Consider the following 26,318-nt stretch of genomic DNA (forward strand, 5'->3'; position numbering starts at 1 on the left):
GTGAGTGTGTGTTCTTTGACATCTCAGGCAGACTATGCTATAACAACACAAATTAATATCAGAACCTAATGTATGTATAGGAGCTGTGGTAGTGTAGTGCCTAAGGCACTTGACTAACCAGAAGGCTGACTGTTCAAAGCAACCAGCCACTCCTTGGAAGGAAGATGGGGCAGTGAACTTCTGTAGTGATACCATCTTGGAAACCCAAGGAGGGGTTGCTGAGTCAGGCCCCACTCGAAGGTACATAACAACAATGTATGCATGCACATAAAACACTCTTTTTACTGCTTATATAGCTTCTATAAATTCTGCTCTTCCATGCTCTGTCTTCACTTTAGGTCAGAGAACATAATCATAGCATGCCACTAATCTAATTTTTCTAGATATAGAGGAAATACGTATTTTAAAGCTCCATGTCATCATTTTGAGAAGCACCAAACCTGCTAATTCCTCATAGTTTCTGTAGCAACTGCAGGATGCCCCCCATATTAAGCTTTTTTGGCACCTCTTCAAATGTTGGCTAAATTACTGTTTCTGGAGACTGGAACTGTCAATGAAAGATTGGGGGAATGAAACTGGCTAGTGATATTAAAATTTGGTGGTTTAACATCTGAGTATCAACAATGTGTTAAAGCTCTATCTAAACAGATAATTAGCTAGGCACTGTGCAGTTAGCTTTGTCTAAATTTAGCAGTGAAATTAGGTTTAGCACTGTGAAAATGGGCAAAGAAATGTTCTCAAGGGAAACTGTGGTGTTAGTACAGCTGAGGAATGTCACAATAGCTACATTTTGTCAATTATAATCATCATCAAGGGATCTCTCTGAGAGATTCAGGACACAGTTTATTCCCAAGTGCATCCCAAGTATAGGTGATGGAAAGGAGCGGTTGTGGGAGATAGGTTTACAGTGGACGACACAGGCAGGTTGGCATAAGAAGAAAAAAGGGGAGGGATGGAGGAAAAGAGGTACTAGAAAAAGAGCGCGGGAAGGCAGGATGGGAGGCAGAAGTTAGTAAAGAGGTGTGGGCAGGGGGCAGAATAGTGTATATAGCCTTGGAGGTGAGTAATATTTAGCAAACCACAGGGCGGAGGGTGGAGAGCCTCTAGTGATTGAAGGTGGAAGACAGCGTGGCGGTATGCAAGCGTTCGTTCAGCTGTGGCAGGCTCGTCTCTGGGCGGCTGATCCTTTTTCAGGTTTTTTTTGTGGGAGCACATTTGTGACTATCTGGTGCAGATGGCGGAACCTACATAAAATTATTGGTCTCAAACCCGAGGACGGTGTCCTCCGCCTCCAATCACGCCCTAGACAATCAAGACGCTTCACTTTGTAACCCCCCCTCCCCGCAGAACCGCCGGTGCCTGTGGCTCCAAGGTCAGGCCACCTGGGCTGTGAGTGGCTAGCGAATGAAGAGAGCACAGTGGGCAGCCATCTGGGGTAAGGGAGGGTCTTAGTGTGGACCACAGAAACTCCTCTTACTGGCAAATATTTAATACTTCCCAAAGTCGCTTTCCCGCAATTAGTCTACGGTTCAAAGGAAAACACGCAATGAAAATAAAATTACACGTGCGAACATGCAAATGAAAACGAAGCAAAAACACCACCGCACTCGAGGCTCTCCGATGGAATATCCAAGGCCTCCTGTAGGCAGTCGCCCGACACAGAGAATAGCCCGGCGGCCGGACACAGGAGAGCGAAAAGAAATCTTCTGGGCCCCCACTCCTCGTCCGGCTCCGCTGACCCTTCCACCAAGCAGTCCTCCCAAGGAAAAGAGCAAGAAAAATGCCTGGGCAAACCTGCCTCCGCGGCCTGGGGCGGGGGGTGGGGTGGGGTAGGGAGTGGGGCTGGGATAGAAGGGATTCCGAGAGCATAGCTGTCCCGGGGAACAGGAGGAAGGAGAAAGTCTCCTTTCAGTCCCCCGCACTCATGGTAAGAAGGAAGATGACTGACTAGTCCAGCAGGCTGGATCCAGCTTCCTAGACAGGAATCTTTAGCATGGGCGACGGAAGGGCAGCCCCATCCTGTCTTTCCCTCCCTATACCCTCCAGGTCGCGGGTCCCCGCCAGAGGGAGAGCGCCGCCCGGGAGAAGCAAATGTCGAATGCGATTGTCCCGCCGCCCTCCGCCTCAGTCTGCGTCGAACCCGCGGTGGACCCGCCAGGGGCGGAGTGGGCGAAACCATTGCAAACTATGAGAAGGGGGGACGAACGAAGGGCGGGGCGGGCTAACCTATTCCAGATTTTTCTCTCCTTTTTAAAGCTCTGCTTTGGGAGAAACCCCGTTAACTAAGTGGATAAGAAGTGTTTTTTTTTTTTTTTTTTCCCCTTTTTTTAAGGGGAGGAGCATGTGTAGAAGGGCGGGGTGGGAGGAGACGCGGCTTGCACTCAGGGATCAGCCGGGAGCAGGAGTCGAGCTCCCTACGCCGCTCAGAGGGTCCCTTCCTCTCCCCCTCCCGCGTGGGGCGGGGTGGTGCGTTCCGAGTTCCCAGGAGTTCGAGGCGGGCGGGTGCCGGGGGGAGGGGAGTGGCGGCGGCGGGCGGCTCCCGCCTCAGCCTCTGCGGCGGCGTCGGCGACCGCGGAGTAGAGGCAGCCGCGAGCGCTCGGCTGACTGTCAGCCGGCGGCGACGGCTCAAGAGCTGGGAGTTGGAGGCGCGCGCGCCGGACCTTTCGCCGCCGCGGCCGCTATTGCCGCCTTGCGGAGCCTGAGGCGCCCGGGTCGGGCGAGCCGGGGGCCAGGCGGACGAGCCAGCCGGGGGGAGGGTGGGGGATGGCGCGGACCCCAGGGTCGGCTCCGCTGTATCCCGGAGGCGGCAAAGCACAACTTTCTTCCGCTTCTCCCCCCGGAGCCGGGCTCCTGCTGCCGCCACCGACGCCGCCGCCGCCGCTGCTGCTGCTGCTCTTCCCGCTGCTGCTCTTCTCCCGGTTCTGTGGTAGGTGAACGTCGGCGGCCGGCGTGGGCTGAGGGAAGCGCGACCGAGGGTCCCGGCGCCGCAGCCCGGCCGACGCGGGCCGCTTTCCCGGGCGGCGAGGCAGTTGTGTTCGGCGTTTGGTTGCGCGAGTGGGTGCAGCGGACTTTGGCTGGAAACTTTTCGCCGCGGCCGGGGTGAGGCCGGGGCCGGCCAGTGCGGCGCGGGCTGCCTGCTCCCCTCCCCCGCGGCCGTGCTGTTGCCGCTCCGATCGCCAGTGTTCGGCGATGGTGCTTTCTACCCTGACGGCTAACGCCGAGTATTCGTGCGCGGGGCTCTTCTGAGTTTGCTCCGAGGACCGTTACTTCCTCGCTTTTTCGCGGAGGAAGCTTAGAGCGCGCGCACTTCTGAGCTGGGGTTTAGAGACTGGGATGCACATTTGCCGCCTCATTTTTTTTTTTTTTTTCTTTTTTTCTCCCCCTGGTGAAACTTGAGCTCTGAGCCCAGAAACCTTATGGACCTTGGCCCAGAGGAATGAGACCTTCGAGGCCATCCCTCACGCCTTCCACCCTGGAGAAGGCACCATGTTAGCCCACCCTATAGCATCCCCTACAGTCAGTTCTCTCCGGTCCTCCGGCCCCTGTTCTGCCTTGGCAGCGTCTGATCTTTTTGCATCGAGACTGTCGCTGCCTTTCTGTTTATGGGACATTTCTCACATTGTCCATGTTTATTTCAGCAAACCTTATTTTTCTCCAAAAATTCTACTTACATGTTAAATATCTGACAACCTCGACTGTACCTCGGATATTCTAATCTACACATCTCCATGTCTTTTCCTGGTCTCTTTCTTCATGTTATGTTACAGTTTTCCCGTTACATTATAGAAGTTATAGTCTCTATAAGTTATAGAACTTATAGTCTCTGTAAGTTCTCTTCACAGGTGTCGGAGACTAGACGTCTTCTTGTTAAGGATCGTGTTAAAAAAATAAATTGCCTTTCTTGCAGGAGCAATGGATGAAAATGATAGTTAATGGAAGGTGATGGTTTGGGAAAATAAAGCCACCAGTCTTTGGTGGTTAGCACTATGTGTCTTTGGGTAGTATCAAAACACTGCAGGACGTTATTCATTCTAGGGCTTTTACTTGGTGAGTAACAAAACTTAGGCTTGCTCAGATTTTGATTTGTTTACCTATTTTTACTGGCGTATAAGGTTGCTGTTGGATCTCGGTTTGTTGAAATCTAAAGTTTTACTAATACTCATTAAAAGGAGAGATGCATTATCTGGACAGTGTGATTTAGAAGAGAGAATCCTGAGGCAGGTAGGTGTGTGAGGGTAGTAATTGGTTTTGGTGGAGGCAAAGTTTTCTTACTGAGATTGAGTGCCCCTTGTAGGTTGAGACTTTCCACTACCACTTCACCACTACGTTTAAATCACTGTAATGAGTGTTGCTGATTCACAGAGTATAGTGTGGTAAATGGCACGTTATCTAATCTACACTGCTTCTATATCCCTACTCCCCAGATATTTGGTTCTAAGACATAATTCTTAATGCTATTATTATCTCTCTAAATTGCCATGAGATTCTGGATTGAATTTGTGTGCTATTCTTTTTCCGTTGAGGATTGTGAATGCCTCTTAATAGTAGGATAGGAGGAGAGTTGGGTGGGGGGATTAACAGTTTACTATCCAGAGATATAGTTTGTGTTTGAGGACTGAGAATATTATCTGTAACTCCAATAAAGGCAGATCCAGCTAGTCAAAACCCTACTGAAGACTGTGAAGCTAGGTAATATGAGAAGGTGATATAAGGGTATACATTTGCATGATAATTTCACAGTGGTTGTGCAGCTGAAGTGTTGATTATTTTTGAAGTAACACGTTGGATTTTACGTGGAAGAAAATTTTTGTTTTTTTCTTTAATCACTTTAATCATGTGTTATTGGAGGGACTTGCTATTTTGTTTCAGAAACCTAAAAATGCAGTCATTCTAGGTAAATAGACTGTTTTGGACGTGTAATTGAAGTTATAGAATCAACTTAATAGTTGTAGAGACAGACTCTGTGTTCTGTGCACTGCTCATTTAAAAAGTTTCCTTTTTTGGCTTATAGTGTTATAACACCCTAATTTGTGAACGCTTATGACAAATTTTTTCCATCTACCCTTCTCTATTTTAGAATTCAGTCTTTGAGTAGGCCACACTTGTGATGATTTCCGGATGCTTAATAAGTATGGAAACAGTTTTTTCATGTAAGCTGTTGTTATCTAACATACATAGTACTACTAACAAGATTTAGTATGTACTTATATTTTACTAAGTAGAGCCAGTTCTAAAGTTTAAAAGATTTTTAGGCTTTGGAAAGATGACTACCTGATGATTTGTTAATGAGAATGCTTTACTTGTTTTAGCGTATATACTGATATTTTTTCATTTTGTTGCTGTTTTTGATATAATGGTTATATTCATCATGGCCTTCAGCTTCTGCAGTATAATCTATTAGCACTAGATAATTTTCATAGCATGTTTATTTGACCCCTAAAAAGCCCTTTCACTACTGATAAGTTTATCGTTCAGAAAACTACCCCCCCCCAAACAAAAAACCTTTAGCTCAGATTTGTTGTTTGGTTTGGGTGTGTATTATGTTATAGAAAAACTGAACTTTTAAAATGAGGGTTTTACAGGTTGACAAACTGCTAGGTTTTTTTTTTTTTTACGCTTAAGAAATTCCTTAGTATAAAGATCAAGGGGGCTAGGTAGGTTTGCGGGAATATCTGATTTGATAAATTTCATTCTTTCAATTCTGTGTTTCTTTATGATCAATTCATAGGTGATGGATACTATTTCACTTTTCCTTCCTACCTTTTTTTTGGAGGTACACAATATTAGCTGGGTCATGATATTGATGAAAGGGAAGATAGATAATTGGATCTTTGTAAGATCTCATTTGATTTTGGGATCCTATCATTTTTTCCATTTTTAGCCACATTTTATCTAAAGTTAGGTGTTCAGAAGATCAAAAAAAAGACCTGATATGTTATTTAACCTATCTGCATTCCTTGCACTTGGGGGCATAACACATAAGAAAAACAGGGTCCTGGCTTCAAGGAGCTTACAACACTGTTATAGACATTAAGGAAATAGATGATTATAGGACTGTTTGATGTTTATAACAGAGATCTACGTAAAGTGTTATGGTTCCATTAGGTAAAGGCATATGAATGTGAAATAGAAAAAAAAAAATCAGTTTTTAAAAATCAGCTGAGTCAGATTATTTCTCTCTCTCTAGGCAGCTTATAGTTTAGTTAATAGAGTTTGATTCTGAAAAAGAAAAAAAAAAACGACTGCCACTTACTAGGTGTGAAACTTTGGAAGGTTATTTAATCTTGGTAAACTTAAAGTTTCTCATCTTCAGAAAAATGTATTATTTTCACCTGGCTCATAAAGTTCTAGTGAGGATCAAATGAAAATACAGCACTTAGATGACACATAGTACTCAAATGATAACATTAATAATATTGCTAGCAGCCTGGTACTTGTGAGTCATGAATTCTACCCTGATGCCTGAGTAATTGAGTATTTGAGCTAATTGATTTGCTGTATTTGCACTTTATATCTTTGTATTGTGTGTAGCACAATCAGTGCTTATTAAATATTTAAGTTTACTTTGTTGTTATGTGCTGTCGAGTTGGCCCAACTCATAACGACTCCTCCTTGGGTTTCTGAGGCATTATCACTACAGAAGTAGGATTGCCCAACCTTCCTTCTGAGGAGTGGCTGATGGGTTTGAACCGCCAGCCTTCTGGTTAGCAGTCAAGTGCCTTAGGCACTATGCTACCAGAGCTCATATAAAGAGGAAAATATGCCAAATTTCAGAATATTAGAATACAGTGGAATTAATTAAACTATGTAACTGTATGGAACCCAGTTCAGTTTTCTTTTAGTGATATAGAATGCGTTTTAGGATTTGAAATATAATCCTAATGTCACTTAAAATGTTAATAATTACATTGAAAATGTGGGATTAGAGATGGGAGTTACAGTTTTGATTCTACTTTATCAAGTTCCTGTTAGTATTATGCAAGGACCTACAGTACATATTGCCTATGTGAATATTTCTACATCCTAAACAGATTGGAAAAGGTATCAAATATAAAAGAAAACATAGTAGACCAGATCTTTTACTTCCAGTTAGTTACTTGGAAGAAGCCAGGCAATTTTATCTATAGCTGCATATACATCTCTCTATATATGGCTCTAGACCTACTTTGCCTGTGGCACTTACAAAAAAAACTATTGTCATCGAGAGTGACCTCCAACTCTTGGTGACCCCATATTTGCTGTCAGAGTAGAACTATACTCGAAAGAGTTTTCAATGACTGATTTTTCTGAAATCGATTGTTAGGCCTTTCTTTCGAGGCACCTCTGGATAAACTTGAACTTCCAACCTTTCAGTTAACAGCCAAGTGCCTTAACTGTTTTACCACCTAAAGACTCACTGTCACTTATGCTTAGATATGTGTGTGTGTAATTTAGTGATTTGGCAACTCCGATATGTTTTCTATCTGTATACCTACTGACATTGAGTCGATTCTGATTTATAGGGAGTCTTTAAGACAGTAGAACTGCTCCATGGAGTTTTCAGGCTATAAATCTTTATGGAAGCAGACTGCCTCATCTTTCTCCTATGGAACAGCTCTTAGAGTTAAGGAATAAAATTTAAGGACTATTGCCTATTTTCTGGTAGTGTAGTGCCTAAGGCATTTGACTGCTAACCAGAAGGCTGGAGGTTCAAACCCATCAGCCACTCCTTGGAAGGCAGACTGGGCAATCTTACTTCTGTGGAGTTACCACCTTGGAAAACCAAGGCTGTCTATGGTCGGATCCAACTCAATGGCAGTGAGTTTAGTTTGGTTTATTGCCTATTAATTTGAAATGATTGAAGAGAAGTTAGCTCTGAAATTTTTGTTAAAATTAAGAGCATTTTGACATTCTGTAATTTACTCATTAAAAATTAATGAGTGAACAATATATTACTATAAGGAGCTCTGGTGGTGTAGTGCCCAAGGCATTTGCCTGCTAACCAGAAGGTTGGCAGTTCAAATCCACCAGCTGCTCTGCGGAAGGCAGATGGAGCAATCTACTTCAGTAAAGATTTACTGCCTGGGAAACCCAGTGGGGGCTGTAGCATATTCTGTAGTCCATTTACAGTCTTCTTAGAAATAAGCAATAAGTACTATGTTGTTTGCAAAGCGTGCAAAATTTAATCAATAATTACTGATGCTATGTAACCAGCCACTCCTCCCAAGGAAGATTGGCCAGTCTTATTTCCATAGAGATAATGCCTTAGGAAACACAAGGAGGGGTAGCTGTGAGTTGAATTGACTTGACAGCAGTGAATTTGTTTTTTTTTTGGTTTTTATGTAAATATAGGGTAAAGTCAAATAACCTATAAATCAGTATTGGAATTTTAAAGATGACTTTGTATTAAGCTCCCAGATCCAAAAATTTGAACACTATTAGCATATTTTATCTATAATTGTCTTAAAGTCCTGAACCCATATGGCTCTTGAATCTCATAAAACTTAAGATTTTTATTTTTGTTTAACCTTTATCAGAAGTGGGGTTCATGTTGTTTTCTGAATAGCTTGCTTACTGTAGTTACATCATCAAATTAAAATTTTAGTCAGGGCTGCCTCCTATGAGTTTAGACAGTCGTATAGGAGCTCTGGTAGCATAATGGCTAAAGCACTTGACTGCTAACCAGAAGTCTGGTGGTTCAAACCCACCAGCCACTCCTCGGAAGGAAGGTTGGGCAATCCTACTTCCGTAGTGATACTGCCTCGGAAACCCAAGGAGGGGTCGCTATGAGTCGGTGTCGACTCGATGGCACATAACAACAACAACAACAACATTGCAGGTGATGCAGTGATAAAACGGTCTGCAGTTGGGACCTACAAGCTGCTCCACAGGAGAAAGATGAGGCAGGCAGTCTACCTCCATAAAGATTGTAGCCTTGGAAACCTTATGGGCAATTCTACTCTGTCCTGTAGGGTCATTATGAGGTGGAATCAACTCGATGGCAATGGATTATAATTGTTTTATAAAAAATATTGCATTACATACTTACATCATGAATTTTACATTTTTTTCCTTCATGTAGCTTCCAAGGACATTGTTTTTCTGGGAAGCCTATTGACTGCCCACCATTTATTCTGCTAATTAAGATGAGTAGAGAAGAACTATCTGTTGCATTGTGAGTAAATATTCATAAATTGTACTTTGAGGCATGTATGAAAACATACCACCTCATAATTGAATTAAGTGGCTAAGAATTGACAATAAGCTTTTAAACATTCCAGATGATTATTTTGTTAGTAATAAGAGTAAATTATACCTATGACACTATAGATAGTAGAGATTATAGTTTTTCTCCCCCCTACCTTTATGACAGGAGCTCTGGTGGCCTAGTGCCTAAGGCATTTGACTGCTAACCAGAAGGCTGATGGTTCAAACCCATCAGCCACTCCTTGGAAGGAAGATTGGGCAATCTACTTCTGATACTGCCTTGGAAACCCAAGGAGGGGTTGCTATGAGTCAGATCTGACTCCACGGCAATGAGTTTGGTTTTGGTTTTTTTCCCTACCTTTATTTGGTTTCCTTTAACTTTAATGATTAAAAATCAAAATTTTGTTCTTATTTTAAATATACTGGCTGGCTATTACATCTTCTAAAGGCTTCTTAGGCTCTCTTGGCCTAGGTTTTTAAGAAGAAATAAAACAGTGAAATGAGGCCTATGAATGAGTATTCTCATCTTCCCGGGTTAGCAACACTTGGGTTTTTGGATGGGTTCAAATCAGTTAATTACTAGGGAATTGTTTTCTAAACAACATGGCCAGCCCCATTTACTAGATCAACACTTTATGTAAGTGTGGAGCTGGGGGATTATGTTTTGGATGATTCTTTCAACCAGTGCTATTCATTACAATGATTTGAGCAGATTTGATCATTCCTCTGAAAAATACACTCTTATGCTTTATTTACTATTACAGCCCCATGTGCTTGGTATGGAGCAGGCACTCAAATTTCTTTGAACAGTTTACCAATAGAATTTAAGTTTGGTATAAGTTTGAATTGTCCAAGGGAAACATAGTGTGAGTCACATACATAATTTTAATTTTCTTGATGCCACATTAAGAAAGTAAGAAACAAGTGAAATTAGTGTTAATGGATTTCATTTAACCTTTGTATATCCAAAATATTATCAATTCAGGATGATAATTAATATAAAAAAAATTGAAATCGAGCCACATTTCATGTGATATCAGTGGTCAGGTGTCGCTCTGGCTGGTGGCTAACATTAGGCACTGCTTGTCTAAATATCTGTTTTCTCTGAAGTAGGTATGCCAGTCTCTGAAGAAGATATGCTGGTTTCTAGGTCTTACTCATAAAGCCTAGAATAGTGTTGCTTCCTTTCTACCTACCAAATTCTGACTTTCTCCATGAAGCCTTCCCTCACCACTTCTGCAAACAGTGAGCTTTTCTAGTGAAGTTGTTGTCATATGTGTTTGAGTTGATTTTCAACTCATGGTGACCCTACAGGACAGAGTAGAACTTCCCAATAGGGTTTTCTATCTGTGATCTTTAGGGAACGAGCCAGTCTCCAACTTTTCAGTTAGAAGTTGAGCATGTAAACATTAGGCAACCAAAGCTCCTTTCTAAAGTACTCTTTATTATCTAGTATTTAATTAGAAATTGTTTCATAATATGTGCTTTTTACTGATAAAAACCTTCCCTCAGACTAAACTGAACGTATCCTGGCACAACAAAATAATTATTTTTTAAATAATACAGATCTTAACATTTGCTTTTTTCCCCCATTAATAACTTTTTAAGGAATTGGCCAAATTTACTATAACATAAAATGTTACCAAGAGAATGTCTGGATTGATTTATGGTTTCATCTTCCATGTTGAAATCAAATGATAACATTCAATCTTCAGATACACAGATGTTCTATAATTTTATAGCTTTACTGAGATTTGATCATTTTATAGTGATTCTGAGTATACAAATAATGTAATTGATAATAAATAGAAAAAGAACCTTTCTTACCTTTATCTTCACCTCAAACAGGAGAAAAAGGTACCTTTAGCACTCTATCTTAATCTCAGAGTATGTATTTAAGGCAGCAAGTGCCTATAATGTCCCTTGGTTGAGTTAAAGAAGATTGAGCAAAACGATGAGAATTGAAGCTTACTTTTACTTTAAGTACTTTTGGCCATTGTTGTTAGGTGCCACTGAATTGGTTATGATTCATAGTGATCCTCTGTACAAAAGAACAAAACACTGCCCTGTCTTGTGCTGTCCTCATAATCATCTCCATGTATGAGCCCATTGTTGCAGCCATTTTGTCAGTCCATCCGAAAGGAAGTTTGGACAATCTCCTTCCGTAGTGATACTGCCTCAGAAACCCAAGGAGGATTCTCTATGAGTCAGATCTGACTCAATGGCAGTGAGTTTGGTTTGGTTTGGTATCAGGTTGAGGGTCTTCCTCTTTTTCGCTGACTCTGTACTTTACGAAGCGTTATGTCCTTCTGAAGAAGGACAAGAGAGAGAATCTTGCCATCTTCGGTTCTAAGGAGCATTCTGGCTGTACTTCTTCCAAGACAGTTTTTTTGTTCATTCTTCTGGCAGTCCATGATATATTTAGTATTCTTTGCCAGCTCCATAACTCTTCTTTGGTCTTCTTTATTCATTGCCCAGCTCTCACAGGCATAAGAGGTGATAGAACATACCATAGCTTGGGTCAGGCACACCTTTGGTCATACTTGTTACTATTTCTGACATTACGTCCTGGAATTTGACCGGTCTTACGTCTAGTGTTTTTAAACCTGGCAGATTCTTCCTGATTCCAGAGTAAAACTTACTCCTTACTTGTAGATACCTGTTTGCATTATCCAGTTCTGTTTTAAAGTAATCTCTGAATTTGACTTCATTTCCCATCTTATTCTGGGTATTTTCCAAATCCCTTGGCCATGAGGACCTGCTGTTCAGTGTTGAACAGTGTTTAACAATATGACAGTTATCCATGATAGGTTATTAGTGGGAAATGCATACTAATTCTGCTTATATTTTGAAGCTTTTAGGTTTAGAACAATATCTGCCAAAATATTTCCAAGGAACGGCAGTATTAGAAGATACTTTTTGGGAACAAGTTCCATAGTTGAATATGTTCGAGAATTGGGAAAAGCTAACTGAATAACCCCCCCACGGAGAGTCACAATGTGCGTTAGTTTAACAGTGGTTCTGAGAAATTCTTCAGTAAAACACCGAGTTTTGCAAATTGAAGAAAAATTTGTACACTCAACGTGTGGGTGTATGTAACACCTGTTAACATGTTTCAGAAGTTGTGTAGTACAGAACACACTGTGGGAAACATACTGTTAGAGAGCTTTGTATTCTTGATATTATTCCTGTCTTAGAAGACATACCTATCTTATTTTGAGTTATAAGCTAGAAAAGATTTATAGATTTCAAAGGTGTTTCTTGATGGAATAGTTTTTCCTTTATTTCTTTTACTCTTTAATTACATATGTTTATTCCCCATGGTTTCACCCATTTTAAATCTGAGATGTTTGTAAAAATTGACCTTCAGGAGGAATAAAATTCTTTTTCTTGAGGGTTGCAAGTTGCAAAATTTGTTTTGTGTTTATCTCAGGCTGTATGTCACTTTATGCATAGCATATCTCACGTTGAGGTTGAGTTTTAGGAATATAGTGGGTAAATTTGAGGTAGCAAGTCTATTTTGTGCTGGAGATATGCCAGTTTTGCTACTGGGAATGGCAGGAAATACCAAGGGTCAAATAAATGTAAGTTCATGTCTTTGAGAACATTTTATGAAAGAAGAGTATGTATAACCTTTCTAATTGCTTTAATTTAGAGGAAATATTAATGAAATGTTGGTATTGGTAAATTGTGAAAAGCTTACTTTCATATAGTAACCCTGTTTATATTAATTATCCATGACTGACACAGTGGCAGTAACCATGGGTTCAAACATAGCAATGATTGTGAGGATGGCACAGGACTGCTATGAGTCAGAACTGACTTGACGGCAACTAACAACATCTATCATGGGCATGGTTGCCATTACTAGAATATCTTAGGCCACGGTTTTTGAAGATTGTTAATAAGATTTCTGTTTTATTTAGATAATGTGGGCTAGATAAGAGAGATTAAGATTGATTTCACTGAATTGTAAACTCTAAACTGTCTGCTAGTTTAACTTAGAGATAATCATTTGTGGCTGTAATTTTAACTTAATACTCACTAAATCAGAGAATAGACTGCTTAGTTTCCAGCTTACTTATAGATTCTTTTAAATGACAAAATTTGAAAAAATGCTTTTCTTTTACTTTTTAATTGAAGAGATTCAGGAAGAAGGGTACATGGCTAACAGTCCTGTCCTTATTAAGGGTATAAGGTCAGAACATCATAGTAGTATTTTTCGCTAGTTATGAGGCTGCTTGTGTTAATAATGGCTTTAGTAGCGACTGTAAATCTCTGCTTTTTTTGTTTGTTAAACTTAAAGGAGGTAAAAAATCACCACCAATAAAAACTTTGAGAAACATGCAAATGTTGTAGTTACATGGTTTCAACATCTAGTTTATAGTGGCTTCCTCATTTATATAAGCATGTCTGAGATTATAAGTATGTGATTATCTTGATGTAATTTGGTATGCCTAGGAGCTCTGGTGGAAGCTCTGGTAGCGTAGTGCCTAAGGCAATTGACTGCTAACCAGAAGGCTGGCGGTTCAAACCCACCAGCCACTCCTCAGAAGGAAGGTTGGGCAATCTACTTGCCTAGTGATGCTGCCTCAGAAACCCAAGAAGGGGTTGCTGTGAGTTGGGTCCGACTGGATGGCACATCACAACAACAACAACAGTTCATACTTAAAGTATAAAGAACTTTACTATTGAAATAACAATAAGGAACTCCTGTGCTTTCAAGTCATTACCTTCTGTTTGTTCTGTAGTAGTACACTAGTCAAAGGATCAGTTATTTTTTACATTTAAAACTGGTATGACCTCTATAGTTGACTGATTTTCAATAACAAAGAAGACATACCAAGGTTAGAATGAGGACACCTTTTCTTTCTCAGCAAGAACTAACACTGTCTGGTTAGATTAGTGACATTGTTATCTGTATTTAAGATAGATCGTTTTTATAGTTTTCAGTGAGAAGACATTTTTAACTTTTACGTTCTCAAAGGAGTCAGCAATTATGGTGGCTATTTTGAAGCCATGCATTGTTTATCGAACTGATATTTTCATATGCATATAAAAAGGATTTGGGCATTGATAGATTTTTTGTGATGTTTATAGTAATTTGTATTAAAGCATGCCAAAAAGTCTCTTAACCTCTAAAAACTTTAATCTACACACACACACACACACACACAAAACAAAGCAAACTCACTGCGTCGAGTGGGTTCCGACTCATAGCGACCCCTCCTTGGGTTTCCGAGGCAGCTATTAAAATGTAAAAACAAATCTGAAGTTGCCTTTGAAAAATACGTGTTTTCCTTTGAGGATACTACTGTTGCTTTGCTGCCCTCTACAGTCACCTAAAACAGTCACTGTAGATTTTTTTCCCATCAGATAATTAGACTGTTTTCTTAACTAGTGAGCTTTAAATTTCAGAAGTGATTTGATTAATATTTACTGTTAAAATATGGTAAAATCTAGTTAGTTACAATGATTGATTTATACTTGTGATGAAAAATATAAAGCACTTAGAAATCGAAGTAGTGGATTAGGGATTGTTGAGTGTCAGTCTGGAAACAGGTGAGTACCAGCCATGTGCTGTGTAGTATAGAGACTGTAGACATGGTGGCTGTTCCCAAATTTATAAACCCAATAGTAAGACTAATTGCATGTTAGAATATATATTAAAAAAAGGCATTTGTAGCAACATGCTAAGTGGTATGATTTAAAAAAAAAAAAAAAAAAAAGCACTCGCTGCGGAGTCAGATCTGACTCATAGCGACCCCTCCTTGGGTTTCCGAGGCATATTGCTATGGAAGTAGATTGCCCAATCTTCCTTCTGAGGAACGGCTGGTGGGTTTGAACTGCCAACCTTCTGGTTAGCAGTCAGATGCCTTAGGCACAATACCACCAGAGCTCCCGAAAGTGTTCACAGTATGATACAGCCTAAAATGTCAAAGAGGCCAGGAAGAGTCAAGGAAGGTCAATTAGAGATGAAATTTTCAGCGTGTGTCTTCAAGAATGGATAGAGTTCACACACAGAACAGGTTTATTTCAAACAAGAAAGAGAATATTTCAAACACAATGTGTTTCACAGAAAGTACTATGCTAGCCACTTTGGTATCTTTACTCTTAAGAATTAAATATCAATTTTCAAGAGATCTTTGAAGTACAGGATTTGGAATTAGAAAATGTCTATGTGTGTTTTAACCAAGTTACTTAACCTCTTTCTGCCTATTTCATCTCATGTGAAATTTGCTATATGATACTCCTTCACAGAGTGGCTGTGAAGGTTAAATGAAATTTTACTAAATCACTAAATTGCTCTATAAGTATAACTAAAAATAATGCAAAGGAAAATGATGTTATGCTATAAATATAAACAAGTGTTGTGGGCTTATAGAAGAAGGAGCAGTTTAACTGGGTATGGAGGAAGTCTTTATAAGGAAGCAGTGTTCTAGCTGAACCTTGAAGAATTTGGATTTCCATTTGTGAGGGAAGATGGATGAAAAAGGGCATTCTAGGTTGAAAAGACCATACGATGAGGACTTTATGGAAGGAATTAGGTTCCTGTGGTGCTCTGGTGGCCTAGTGCCTAAGGCATTTGACTGCTAACCAGAAGGCTGGCAGTTCAAACCCACCAGCCACCCTTTGGAAGGAAGGTTGGGCAGCCTACTTCTGTAGCAATACTGCCTCGGAAACCCAAGGAGGGTGGCTATGAGGTGGATCCGACTTGATGGCAGTGAGAGTTTTGAGTTTATGTGGTTTCAAATATAAGCTTTATGGAAGGAATCGTGAATCTTTAAATGCCATGCTGAGTGTGGTAGGCAGGAAACTACTGAGTCTGTCTTTGATTTGAGAATATTATATAATTTTCCTGCAGTGTAAAAGATAGATTGGAGATAAGAGAGACAGGAAGAAGGAAAAACTATTGGAATGGTCTGTAGGAAGATAGGATTAAGGAGTGAGATTTTCAGTTTCACAGAGGAATGTAAAGAGAAGAATGGATCTGAGAACTATTGCTGAAGAGAATTGGCTGGTGTTTGGATATCATTGTGAAGAAAGATTTGGATATGAACTTGAGTTAAAGCACTTGGCTGCTAACTGAAGGATCTGTGGCTCAAATCCACCAGTTGCTCCATAGGAGAAAGATGTGGCAGTCGGCTTCTGTAAAGAATTACAGCATTAGAAACCCTGTGGGGCAGTTCTGTTCTGTCATACAGGGTCACTGTGAGTAGGATTTGACATTAGGGCAGTGGATTTGTTTTTTGGTTTAGGGATGGGTATGATGTGGAATTGAGAATTATTGGGATTGAAGTATTTGGATGGGATGAGCTATGAGGGACGAGGTTAGGATGGGGGTGGGGTGAGAAATGATTAATCCAAAAAAAGAAACCTTATTTGATAACAGGAACTGAGATCAATAAATTTAGCAGTTAGTATTTGGGCATTGATGATTCTTAATACTTTTAGTAAAAGTGGTTGGGAGGGGAAAAAAAATACAAACCCAATTTCCAAGTGATTAACAAATGAGGGGGATAATGAATTAGAAATATAACCTACTCTTGGGAAAGGTAATTTGAAGAGTAATTTGAAGAGGAGGATTTTGAAGAGTAATTTGAAGAGGAGGAAGAATGTGTATCAGTCAAGGTTCTGGTTTAAAGAAACTTTAATGAAGGATGTTGGGTTGCTCACATATGGAAATAGAAACAAAAGGAAGATAGGTATTTGAAACTATATCCATAACCATAGCTAAGATCATGCTACTAGGTAGCCTGTTGAGGTTATTGCTTGCTGCCTCTTAGACACTGGATGTTATAGCCTTGCCTCTGGTACTGGCATTACTGCTTTTATAAACTGGATATTATTGCTGTCGTACCCTAAGAAAATACATTTCTCATAGGTGTCCATACACAAAGTTGAAGTTTTTTTTTTTTTTAAATGTTCATGATGAAACTTTTATACCTTTGGGAGGGGGTAGGTGAAGCACATTGATAAGGCAAGGTCCAGAAGCAGAAAGTAAATTGTTGTTGTTGTTATGTGCCATCGAGTCAGACCCGACTCATAGCGAGCCCTCCTTGGGTTTCTGAGGTGGTATCACTACAAAAGTAGATTGCCCAACCTTCCTTCCAAGGAGTGGCTGTGGGTTTGAACCTCCAGCCTTCTGGTTAGCAGTCAAGTGCCTTAGGCACTATGTTACCAGAGTTCCTAGAAAGTAAATAGAAACATTAAAAACACAGATGAGAGAGGCTAGTTTTAGAAATGATAAGGGACTCTTCTTTCTACTAGATTGGGGAGAGAAAATCATAGATGAAGATACAAAGGTGAAGGGAGAAGGTTTGATCTTCAGTGATTTAAGTGATATGTTTTGAGAATAAATGAGTGTTGGGTGATAATTGGCACTTAGAATTAGAACCTTTGGGGAAAACAGGAATAAAAACTCAACTAAAAATTAATGACATGAGAGATCAACATTGAAAGCCTTAGCTGAGTTGACATAGCATAAATTTGTAAAATATGTATAATAGTATAGAAGTAGTAATAAGTTTGTATTGGTGGCTATTTCTCATTACTTAGTTGAACACTTTATGTGTGCAAGAGATTAGTCTAGGTACTGTCAACAGACTAGCTGAAGCTGATAAAGAATAAAATATGTTTTAAGTTAGCTAACTCACTGCCCTTGAGTCGATTACGACTTGTAGTGACCCCATTGTGTTTCCGAGGCTGTGAATCGTTACGGAAGTAGATCACTCCATCTTCCTTCCATGGAGCAGCTGGTGGGTTTGAAACAGTGACTTGGTTGGCAGTCAAATACCTTATCCACTAATACCACCACAACTCCTTAAAATATGGTTTTGGAAACCAATTATATTTATGCAAGTGTGATCTATAATATTTGTCCTGTTGTGACATTTCCCTCAGTGTAGTATTTTCTCTTTTATAGCTGAGTAACACTCCAATGTAGAAGTTATGCTACATTTTGCTTATCCATTTATATTGTTTGTGGACACTTTAGTTCTTTCAGCCTTTTGACTATTATGAGTAATACAGCACTGAAGGTTAGTGTGCAAGTATCTGTTGGAGTTCTTGCTTTCAAGACTTTGGAGTATATATCTAGGAGTGGAATTGCTGGGTCATGTGGTAAGTCAATGTTTAACTTTTTGAGGAAGTGCCAAACTGTTTTGCACAGGAGATGTACCATTTTACAACCTCACATCATTGGATGAGTGTTCTAGTTTCTCTGTATCCTTGCCAACACTTGCTGCTTTCTGTGCTCTGATTACAGCCATCCTTGTTGTTGTTTGTTGCTGTTAAGTCCATTCCAACTGATGATGACCTCTTGTGCATAGTAGAACTATCCCATAGGGTTTTCAAGGCTGTGACCCTTTGAAAGGAGATCACTGTGCCTACCTTCTGAGGTGTCTTTTGGTGGGTTGAGGAGTGAAATAATACTTCATTGTGGTTTTTGATTTGCATTTCACTAAATTTAAGTCTCTGGGTGACACAAATGGTTTGTTTTTGTCTACTAACTGGAATGTTAGTGGTTTGAATCTTCCAGGTGGCACCACAGAAGAAAGACCTATTGATCTTCTTCCATAAGATTACATCCATTGAAAACCCTGTGGAGCATAGTTCTACTTGAAACATGTGAGATTGCCCGAAGTCAGAATTGATTCAGCAGGAGCTCTGGTAGCGTAGTACCTAAGGCACTTGACTGCTAACCAGAAGGCTAGCTGTTCAAACCCACCAGCCACTCCTCGGAAGGAAGATGGGACAATCTACTTCTGTAGTGATACTGCCTCGGAAACCCAAGGAGGGGTTGCCATGAGTCAGGTCTGACTCGATGGCACATAATAACAACAACAACAGCTAATATTGAGCCATCTTTTCATGTGCTTACAGGCCATTTGTATATCTTCTTTGGAGAAATAACTGGTTGACTCTTTTGTCTATTTTTTGTTGCCTTTTGCTTTGTAGTGGTAGGAGCTCTGTATATATTCTGGATAGTAAACCCTTATCATATGTATGTGGTTATCAGATATTTTTTCCATTCTGTGGGATATCTTCACATTTTTTGATAAAATATTTTGATGCACAAAAATGTTTTAATTTGGGTGTTCTCCAATTTATCTGTTTTGTTTTTTGTTGCTCATGCTTTCGATGTCTCTAAGAGCCCTCTATTAAAAACTCAGTCCCATAGGATTTACCCCTATATTTTCATCATAGAATTTTATGGTTTTAGTTCTTACATTTAGATTATTGCTCCATTTTGAGTTAACTTTGGAATTTAGTGTGAGATGGAGTCCAACTTAATTCTTTTGCATGTGGATTTCTGGTAATTCCTGCATGATTTACTGAGGAGGTTATTTTAATTTTTAAATTTTTTTTTTTTTTAATTGTGATTTGGGTGAAGATTTACAGAGCAAATTCAATTTCTATACAGCAGTTCACATATACTTTGTCTCATGTCATTGACTATAGTTTACCATAGTGCAACAGCTCCCTTCCCACTTCTCCCCATAGTTACCTCTTCCCAGTGTCCATCCCTCCATACACTCCTGCCCTCTGAGCTGTCTCCCTGTGGATAAACAGCCCTTCTTTCTCCCATGATTGTTCTCTCCAAAGAATGTATCTACTTGAGGTAAATGTTCAGCTCATATGCCTGTCTTTTGTTTGGCTGAAAACCACAGGTGTGGGTTCAATTCCAGACCTGAAGGGCAGCTAGGGGCCATAGTCTCAGTGGTTCCTCCAGGCTCTTATCGGACCAGCAAACCTGGTCCCCACCTTTTTTTTTTTTTTTTCTACTGAGCAGGTTATTTTTTCCCCATGGAAAAAACTTGCTTCCTCTGTAGAAAATCAGTTGATCATAGATGTATGGATTTAGTTTTGGACTCTTAGTTATGTTCCATTGGTCTATATGTCTGTCCTTATGCCAATATTACACTGTTTTGATTTTAGTAGCTTTATAGTATTTTTTTTTTTTTAATTTTTACTGTGATTTGGGTCAATATTTACAGAGCAAAATTCACTTTCCATATAGCAGCTCACATACACTTTGTCTCATGAAATTGACTACAGTTTACCACTATGCAACAGCTCCCCTCAGACTTCTTTGCCATAGTTACCTCTTCTTGTGTCCTTCCCTTCCATGCACTCCTGCCCCCTAAGCTGTCTTTCTATGCATACATAGCCCTTCTATTCTCCCGTGATTGATTTCTCCAAGGAGTATATCTACTTACTGTAAATGTTCAGCTCATATGCCTGTTTTTTGTTTGGTTGGAAGCCAAAGGAGTGGGTTCAAGTCCAGACCTACAAGGCAAGTAGGTAGGGGCCATAGTCTCAGTGGTTCCATCAGGCTCTATCAGACCAGCAAACCTGGTGCCTTTTTCTTTCTTTCTTTTTTTTTTTTTTTTAATGATTTTGAGTTTTGTTCCACATTGTTCTCCCACTGTATCCAGGATCTCTGTAGGAGATCTCCTACAGAGATCCCCCTCCGAGTGGTTGACACTGGTAGCCGGGCACCATCTAGTTCTTCTGGTCTCATGGTTGTATAGCCTAAGGATGGTATGGTGTACTAGTTGCTTGGACTAATTGTTTCTATGCGTCTTTGGTTTCCTTCACTCTTTGCTCTGGACAAGGAGAGACCCATCGTTGCATCTAGCTTGCTGCTTGCAAGCTTTTAAGATCCCAGTTGCTACTCATCAAAGTAGGATGTGGAACAGTGTTTTGTGTAGTATGTTATGCCAGTTGAGCTTGATGTCCCCTGTGACTATGGTTCCAAGCCCATTGGTCCAACTACTCGCTCCCTCTGGGTAGCTGGCTGTGGCCAAGAAGTGATTACAGCCTTGCCTCTTTTCAGCTCTACTATATACCTGGAACTTCTTACAGAACATACAAATACACTGGTAGAAACATTGTCTGCCAACCCTATATATGGTCTTGGGTACACTCCTCCCTGCATGAACATATCTAATAGTTCAGCCTGCCCATCTATCTATCCACCCATATATCAATGCTTGCCTACACTGACAATGCAGTACTGTATGTGCAAAAGGGTTCATCTTTGCTGTCTATACCTCCTATGCACCTCTCTATGACTTCCTCTTTCTCAGTGCCACTGTGTTGATTACTCACATTTGGTATATTGCCCTTCTCTTCACCCAATCAATACTTCTCTCTACCTATCTAACAATGTTCCCTCGCCTTCCCTCCCCTCCTGGTAACCAACAAAGAAAATTTTCTTCCATATATAAACCTTTCCTTGATTTTTTACAGTAACATACTAACACAGTATTTGTGCTTCAGTATTTGTCCTGATTGACTTATTTCACCCAGCATAATGTCCTCCAAGTTCATCCATGTTATGTGGTGTTTTACTGATTCTTCGTTATTCTTTAGGGTTGCATAGTATTCCATTGTGTACATGTGGCATAGTTTGGTTATCTGTTCTTCTGTTGATGGGCACCTAGCTTGTTTCCATCTTTTGGCTGTTGTAAATAGTGCTGAGATGAACATGGGTGTGCATATGTCTGTTCTCGTCCTGGCTCTCATTTCTTTAGCATATACCTAGTAATGGAATGACTGGGTCAGACGGTATTTTTAATTCCAATTTTTTAAGGACTCCACAGTGGTTTTATCATTTGACAATCTCACTAGCAGTGTACGAGAGTCCCAATCTCTCCACATCCTTGCCAGTATTTGCTATTTTCTGTCATATTGAACTTTGCTCCTAGTGCTGGGGCAAGATGGTATCTTGTTGTTTTGATTTGCATCTTTCTGATGGCTAGTGCAGCCACTCTTCATAAGCTTCCTTGGGCAATCTACTTTCATAGTGATACTGCCTTGGAACCCCAAGGAGGGGTGGTTATGAGTCGGATTGACTCGACAGTAAGGTAACTTCCTCTCGATAAGTTACCTCTTCCCTGGGTCCATCTATCCATGCACTCCTGTCCCCTGAGCTGTCTCCCTGTGCATAAACAGCCGTTTTTCTCCCATGATTGTTCTCTCCAAGGAGTGTTGCATTGGGGTAAATTGTAGTCAGTGTCATGAGACAAAGTGTGTGTGAAACTGCTGTATAGAAAGTGAATTTGCTCTATAAACTTTTACCCAAATCACAATAAAATTTAATTTTTACAAGGTCCCATTCATCTGGTTTATCTTCTGCTGTTTGTGCACTTTGGATTATGTTTAACAGTCTATTTATGCCATAAATTAGGGCCCTTTAATTTGCCCCTAGTTTTTCCTTGAGGAACTTTATAGTGTTAGGTTTCGCATTTAAGCCTTTGATCCATCTGGAGTTAGTTTTTGTATATGGTATGAGGTACAGATCTTGTTTCATTTTTCTGCAAATGGATATCCACTTTTGCCAGCACCATTTGTTAAACAGACAATTTCGTCCCCATTTAATAGATTTGGGCCCTTTGTTAAAGATCAGCTGACCATAGGTCGATGGATCTATTTCTGGGTTCTCAATTCTATTCCATTGGTCTGTGTGTCTGTTGTTGTACCAGAACCAGGCAGTTTTTATTACTGTGGCTGTATAGTAGGTTTTAAGATCCGGGAGTGTGACACTTGCTGCTTAGTTCTTCTTCAAATTGCTTTACTTATCCAAGGTCTCTTTCTTTTCCATATAAAGTTAGTGATTAGTTTTTCCATATCCTTAAAGAATGTTTATGGGATCTGATTTGGGATTGCATTGAATGTATAGATTGCCTTGGGTAGAACTGACATTTTCACAATGTTCAATCTTCCTGTCTACAAGCATGGTATGTTCTTCGTTTATGTAGATCTCTTACGGTTTCTTGAAGTAGCCTTTTATAGTTTTCTTTGTACAGGTCTTTTGTGTCCCTTGTAAGATTTATTCCCAAGTGTTTTAATTTTTTTTTATAGCTATTGTAAATGGTGTTGATTTCCTTATTTTTCAGTGACCTCTTTGCTGGGTTTAGAGGAATCCAACTGATCTTTGGATGTTCTCCTGTATCCTGCTATGATGCTAAATCTGTCAATTAGTTCCAGTAGATTTTTGACTGAGTCTCTTGGGTTTTCTAGGTATAGGATCATATTATCAGCAAATAGGGATCGTTTGACTTCTTCCTTAGCAATTTGGATGCCTTTGATTTCCCTTTCTTGCCTTATTGCCCTGGCTAGGACTTCCAATACAGTGTTTCATGGAAGTAGTGCTAGAGGGCAACCTTGTCTGGGTCCTATTGGCAAGGGGAATGGTTTTAGTTTCTCTCCATTGAGAATAATATTGGATGTTGGTTTGGCATATATGTCCTTTTTTGGGTTGAAGAATGTCCCTTCTATCCCTGTTTTGCTGACAGTTTTGCTCAGAAATGGGTGTTGGATTTTATCAAGTGCCTTTTCTGCATCAATTGATATGATCATGTGTTTCCTTTCCTTTGTTTTGTTTACGTGATGGATGATGTTGATTGTTTCTCTAAAGTTGAACCATCCTTGCATGCCTGATAGGAGCCCCACTTGGTCATAATAAATTATTTTTTTGATATGCTGTTGGAGTCTATTGGTTAGAATTTTGTTGAAGATTCTTGCATCTGTATTCATGAGAGATATTGGTCTGTAGTTTTCCTTTTTGATGATGTCTTTGCCTGTTTTTGGTATCAAGGTTATACTTGCTTCATAAAATGAATTTCATCCTTTTCTGCGTTTTGGAATAGTTTGAGTAGAATTGATGTCAGTTCTTCTCTGAATGTTTGGTAGAATTCTCTGGTGAAACTGTCTGGGCCAGGATTTTTTTTTTTTGGTAATTTTTTTATGACCTGTTCTGTTTCTTCTTTTCTTATGGGATTGTTCCACTTTTCCACCCCAGTCTGTGTTAGTTTAGGTAAGTAGTGTGTTTCTAGAAATCTATCCATTTTTTCCAGATTTTCAAATTTGTTGGAGTTCAGTTCTTCCTGTTGTTGTTGTTGTTATGTGCTGTCGAGTCGGCCCCGACTCATAGCGACCCCTCCTTGGGTTTCCGAGGCAGTATCACTACGGAAGTAGGATTGCCCAATCTTCCTTCCGAGGAGTGGCTGGTGGGTTTGAACCGCCAGCCTTCTGGTTAGCAGTCAAATGCTTTAGCCACTATGCTACCAGAGCTCCTTGTTGTTGTTGTTGTTATGTGCCGTTGAGTCGGCCCCGACTCATAGCGACCCCTCCTTGGGTTTCTGCCTCGGAACCAGAGCTCCTAGTATCCTGATATTATCCTTTACATTTCAGTTGGCTCTGTTGTGATGTTGCCATTTCAGATCTTATTCATGTTATTTCTATTCTCTCCCACTTTCAGTAGTTTGTCAATTTTATTAATCTTTTCAGAAAACCAACTTCTAGTCTTGTTGACTTTTTCTAATGTCTTTCTGTTTTCTGTTTCATTGATTTCTGCTCAAATCTTTGCTATTTCCGTTCTTCTGGTGACTGTTGGCTTTTCTTGCTGTTTTTTCTAATTGTTGGCAATGTTGGTTTAAAATGTTGATTTTGTCTCTTCTTTTTTGATGTGTGCATTTATTGCTATAAATTGGCCTCTGATCACTGCTTTTGCTGTGTCCCAAAGGTTTTGGTATGTTGTATTTTCTTTCTCATTTGATTGAAGGAATTTTTTAAGTTCATTTTTTAGTGCTTCTTTTACACAGTCATTTTTGAGGAGAGTGTTATTAATTTTCCATGTGTTTACTCTTTTTCTGTTGATCTTCCTTTTGTTGATTTCTAGTTTGATAGCACTGTGATCTGAGAAGGTGCTTTGCGGTATTTCAGTGTTTTTAAATTTCTTAAGGGTTACTTTATGGCCTAACATATGGTCTATCCTGGAGAATATTCCATGTGCACTGGAAAATAATGTATATTGTGCTGTTGTTGGGGGAAGTGCTCTACAAATGTCTATAAGGTAAAGTGGTAGATTGTATTATTTAGCTCTTCTGCGTCTTTGTTGAGTTTCTTTCCAGTTCTGTCTTTCATTGAAAATGGTATATTAAAGTCTCCTATTGTGACTGTGGAGTCATCTATTTGACTTTTCAATTCTGTTAAAGCCTGATTTATGTATTTTGGGGCTCTTTCATTGGGCCAATAGATATTTATTATGGTTATATCTTCTTGTTCAATTGATTCTATAGTCTTTATATAATGTCCTTCCTAGTCTCTTTTGGTGATTTTTGTCTTAAAGTCAGTTTTATCAGAATTATTACTGCCACTCCTGCTCCTTTATGGTTGCCATTTGTTTGATAAATCTTTTTCCACGCTTGGATTTTTACTCTGATTTTGTCTTTGTCTTGTAGGTGTGTCTATTTTAGACAGCATATTGATGGGTATGTTTTCTTATCCATTCTGCAACTCTCCATCTCTTGAGTGGTGCATTGGATCCATTAACATTCAGTGTAATTATTGACAAGTATGAATTGGTTGCTTTCATTTTGTTAAGTGTTTGCTCATGGTGTTCCTGGTTTCTTTGTTCCATATAATTTTCTGTGCTGAGTTCATTTTGTTTATGAATCATGTTATCATTTCCTTTGTTGCTATTGTTTTAGTATTTGCTAAATACTTGTGCTTGTCCTCTTTTCTATTGTGATGTGAAAGTTTATCATTTTTCTTTGAGGTTACCCTGTGATTCATAATTTTCTCCCTCAATTTAGAACAATCCATTCAATCTTGCAGCTCTCTTGACTTTCTCACCGTTTAGAATTTCTGTCACTACACTGTTTTTCTCTCTTTTTGGTTTGTAATTGTCCTCATTTGCTAATTGATGTTAATGGTTCTTTGTTTACAATCTTGTAAGCTTATTTTACTTTGGATATTTCCATAGCTGTGTTGGTTTCTTGGTTATGTCATCTTGTGTATTAATGGTCGGTTTTCTATTATGGTTCTCTGTTCAAAGGATTCCCTTGATTATCTCTTGTAAGGTTGGTCTGGTTTTAACAAATTCCCTTAATTTCTGCTTCTCTGGAAATCTCCTAATTTTGTAATCATATTTGAGAGACAATTTTGTCAGGTATATAATTCTTGGTTGGGAATTTTTCTCTTTCAGGGTTTTATAATATAGTATCCTATTGGCTTCTTGCCTGTGTGGTTTCTGTTGAGAAATCAGAGCTTACTCTTACCGGTTGTCTCTTTTTTTTTTTAAATTTTATTTTATTTATTGTGATTTGGGTGAAGATTTA

The 26,318-nt window shown here is 39.7% G+C and overlaps 1 protein-coding gene across 1 annotated transcript in view; it reads left to right on the plus strand.

Moving 5' to 3' along the window:
* The first annotated feature begins 2,763 nt into the window (after nt 1–2,763).
* NECTIN3 (nectin cell adhesion molecule 3) overlaps nt 2,764–26,318 on the plus strand; it is a 134,290-nt gene continuing 110,735 nt past the window's right edge. Inside the window, exon 1 of the mRNA XM_007947418.1 lies at nt 2,764–2,926. Coding sequence (XP_007945609.1) covers nt 2,764–2,926 — 163 coding nt within the window. The remainder of the gene's footprint in view (nt 2,927–26,318) is intronic.

This window comes from Orycteropus afer, unplaced genomic scaffold (assembly GCF_000298275.1).
Source record: "Orycteropus afer afer isolate SDZICR_OR568_19922 unplaced genomic scaffold, OryAfe1.0 scaffold00184, whole genome shotgun sequence".
Lineage (NCBI taxonomy): Eukaryota > Metazoa > Chordata > Mammalia > Tubulidentata > Orycteropodidae > Orycteropus > Orycteropus afer.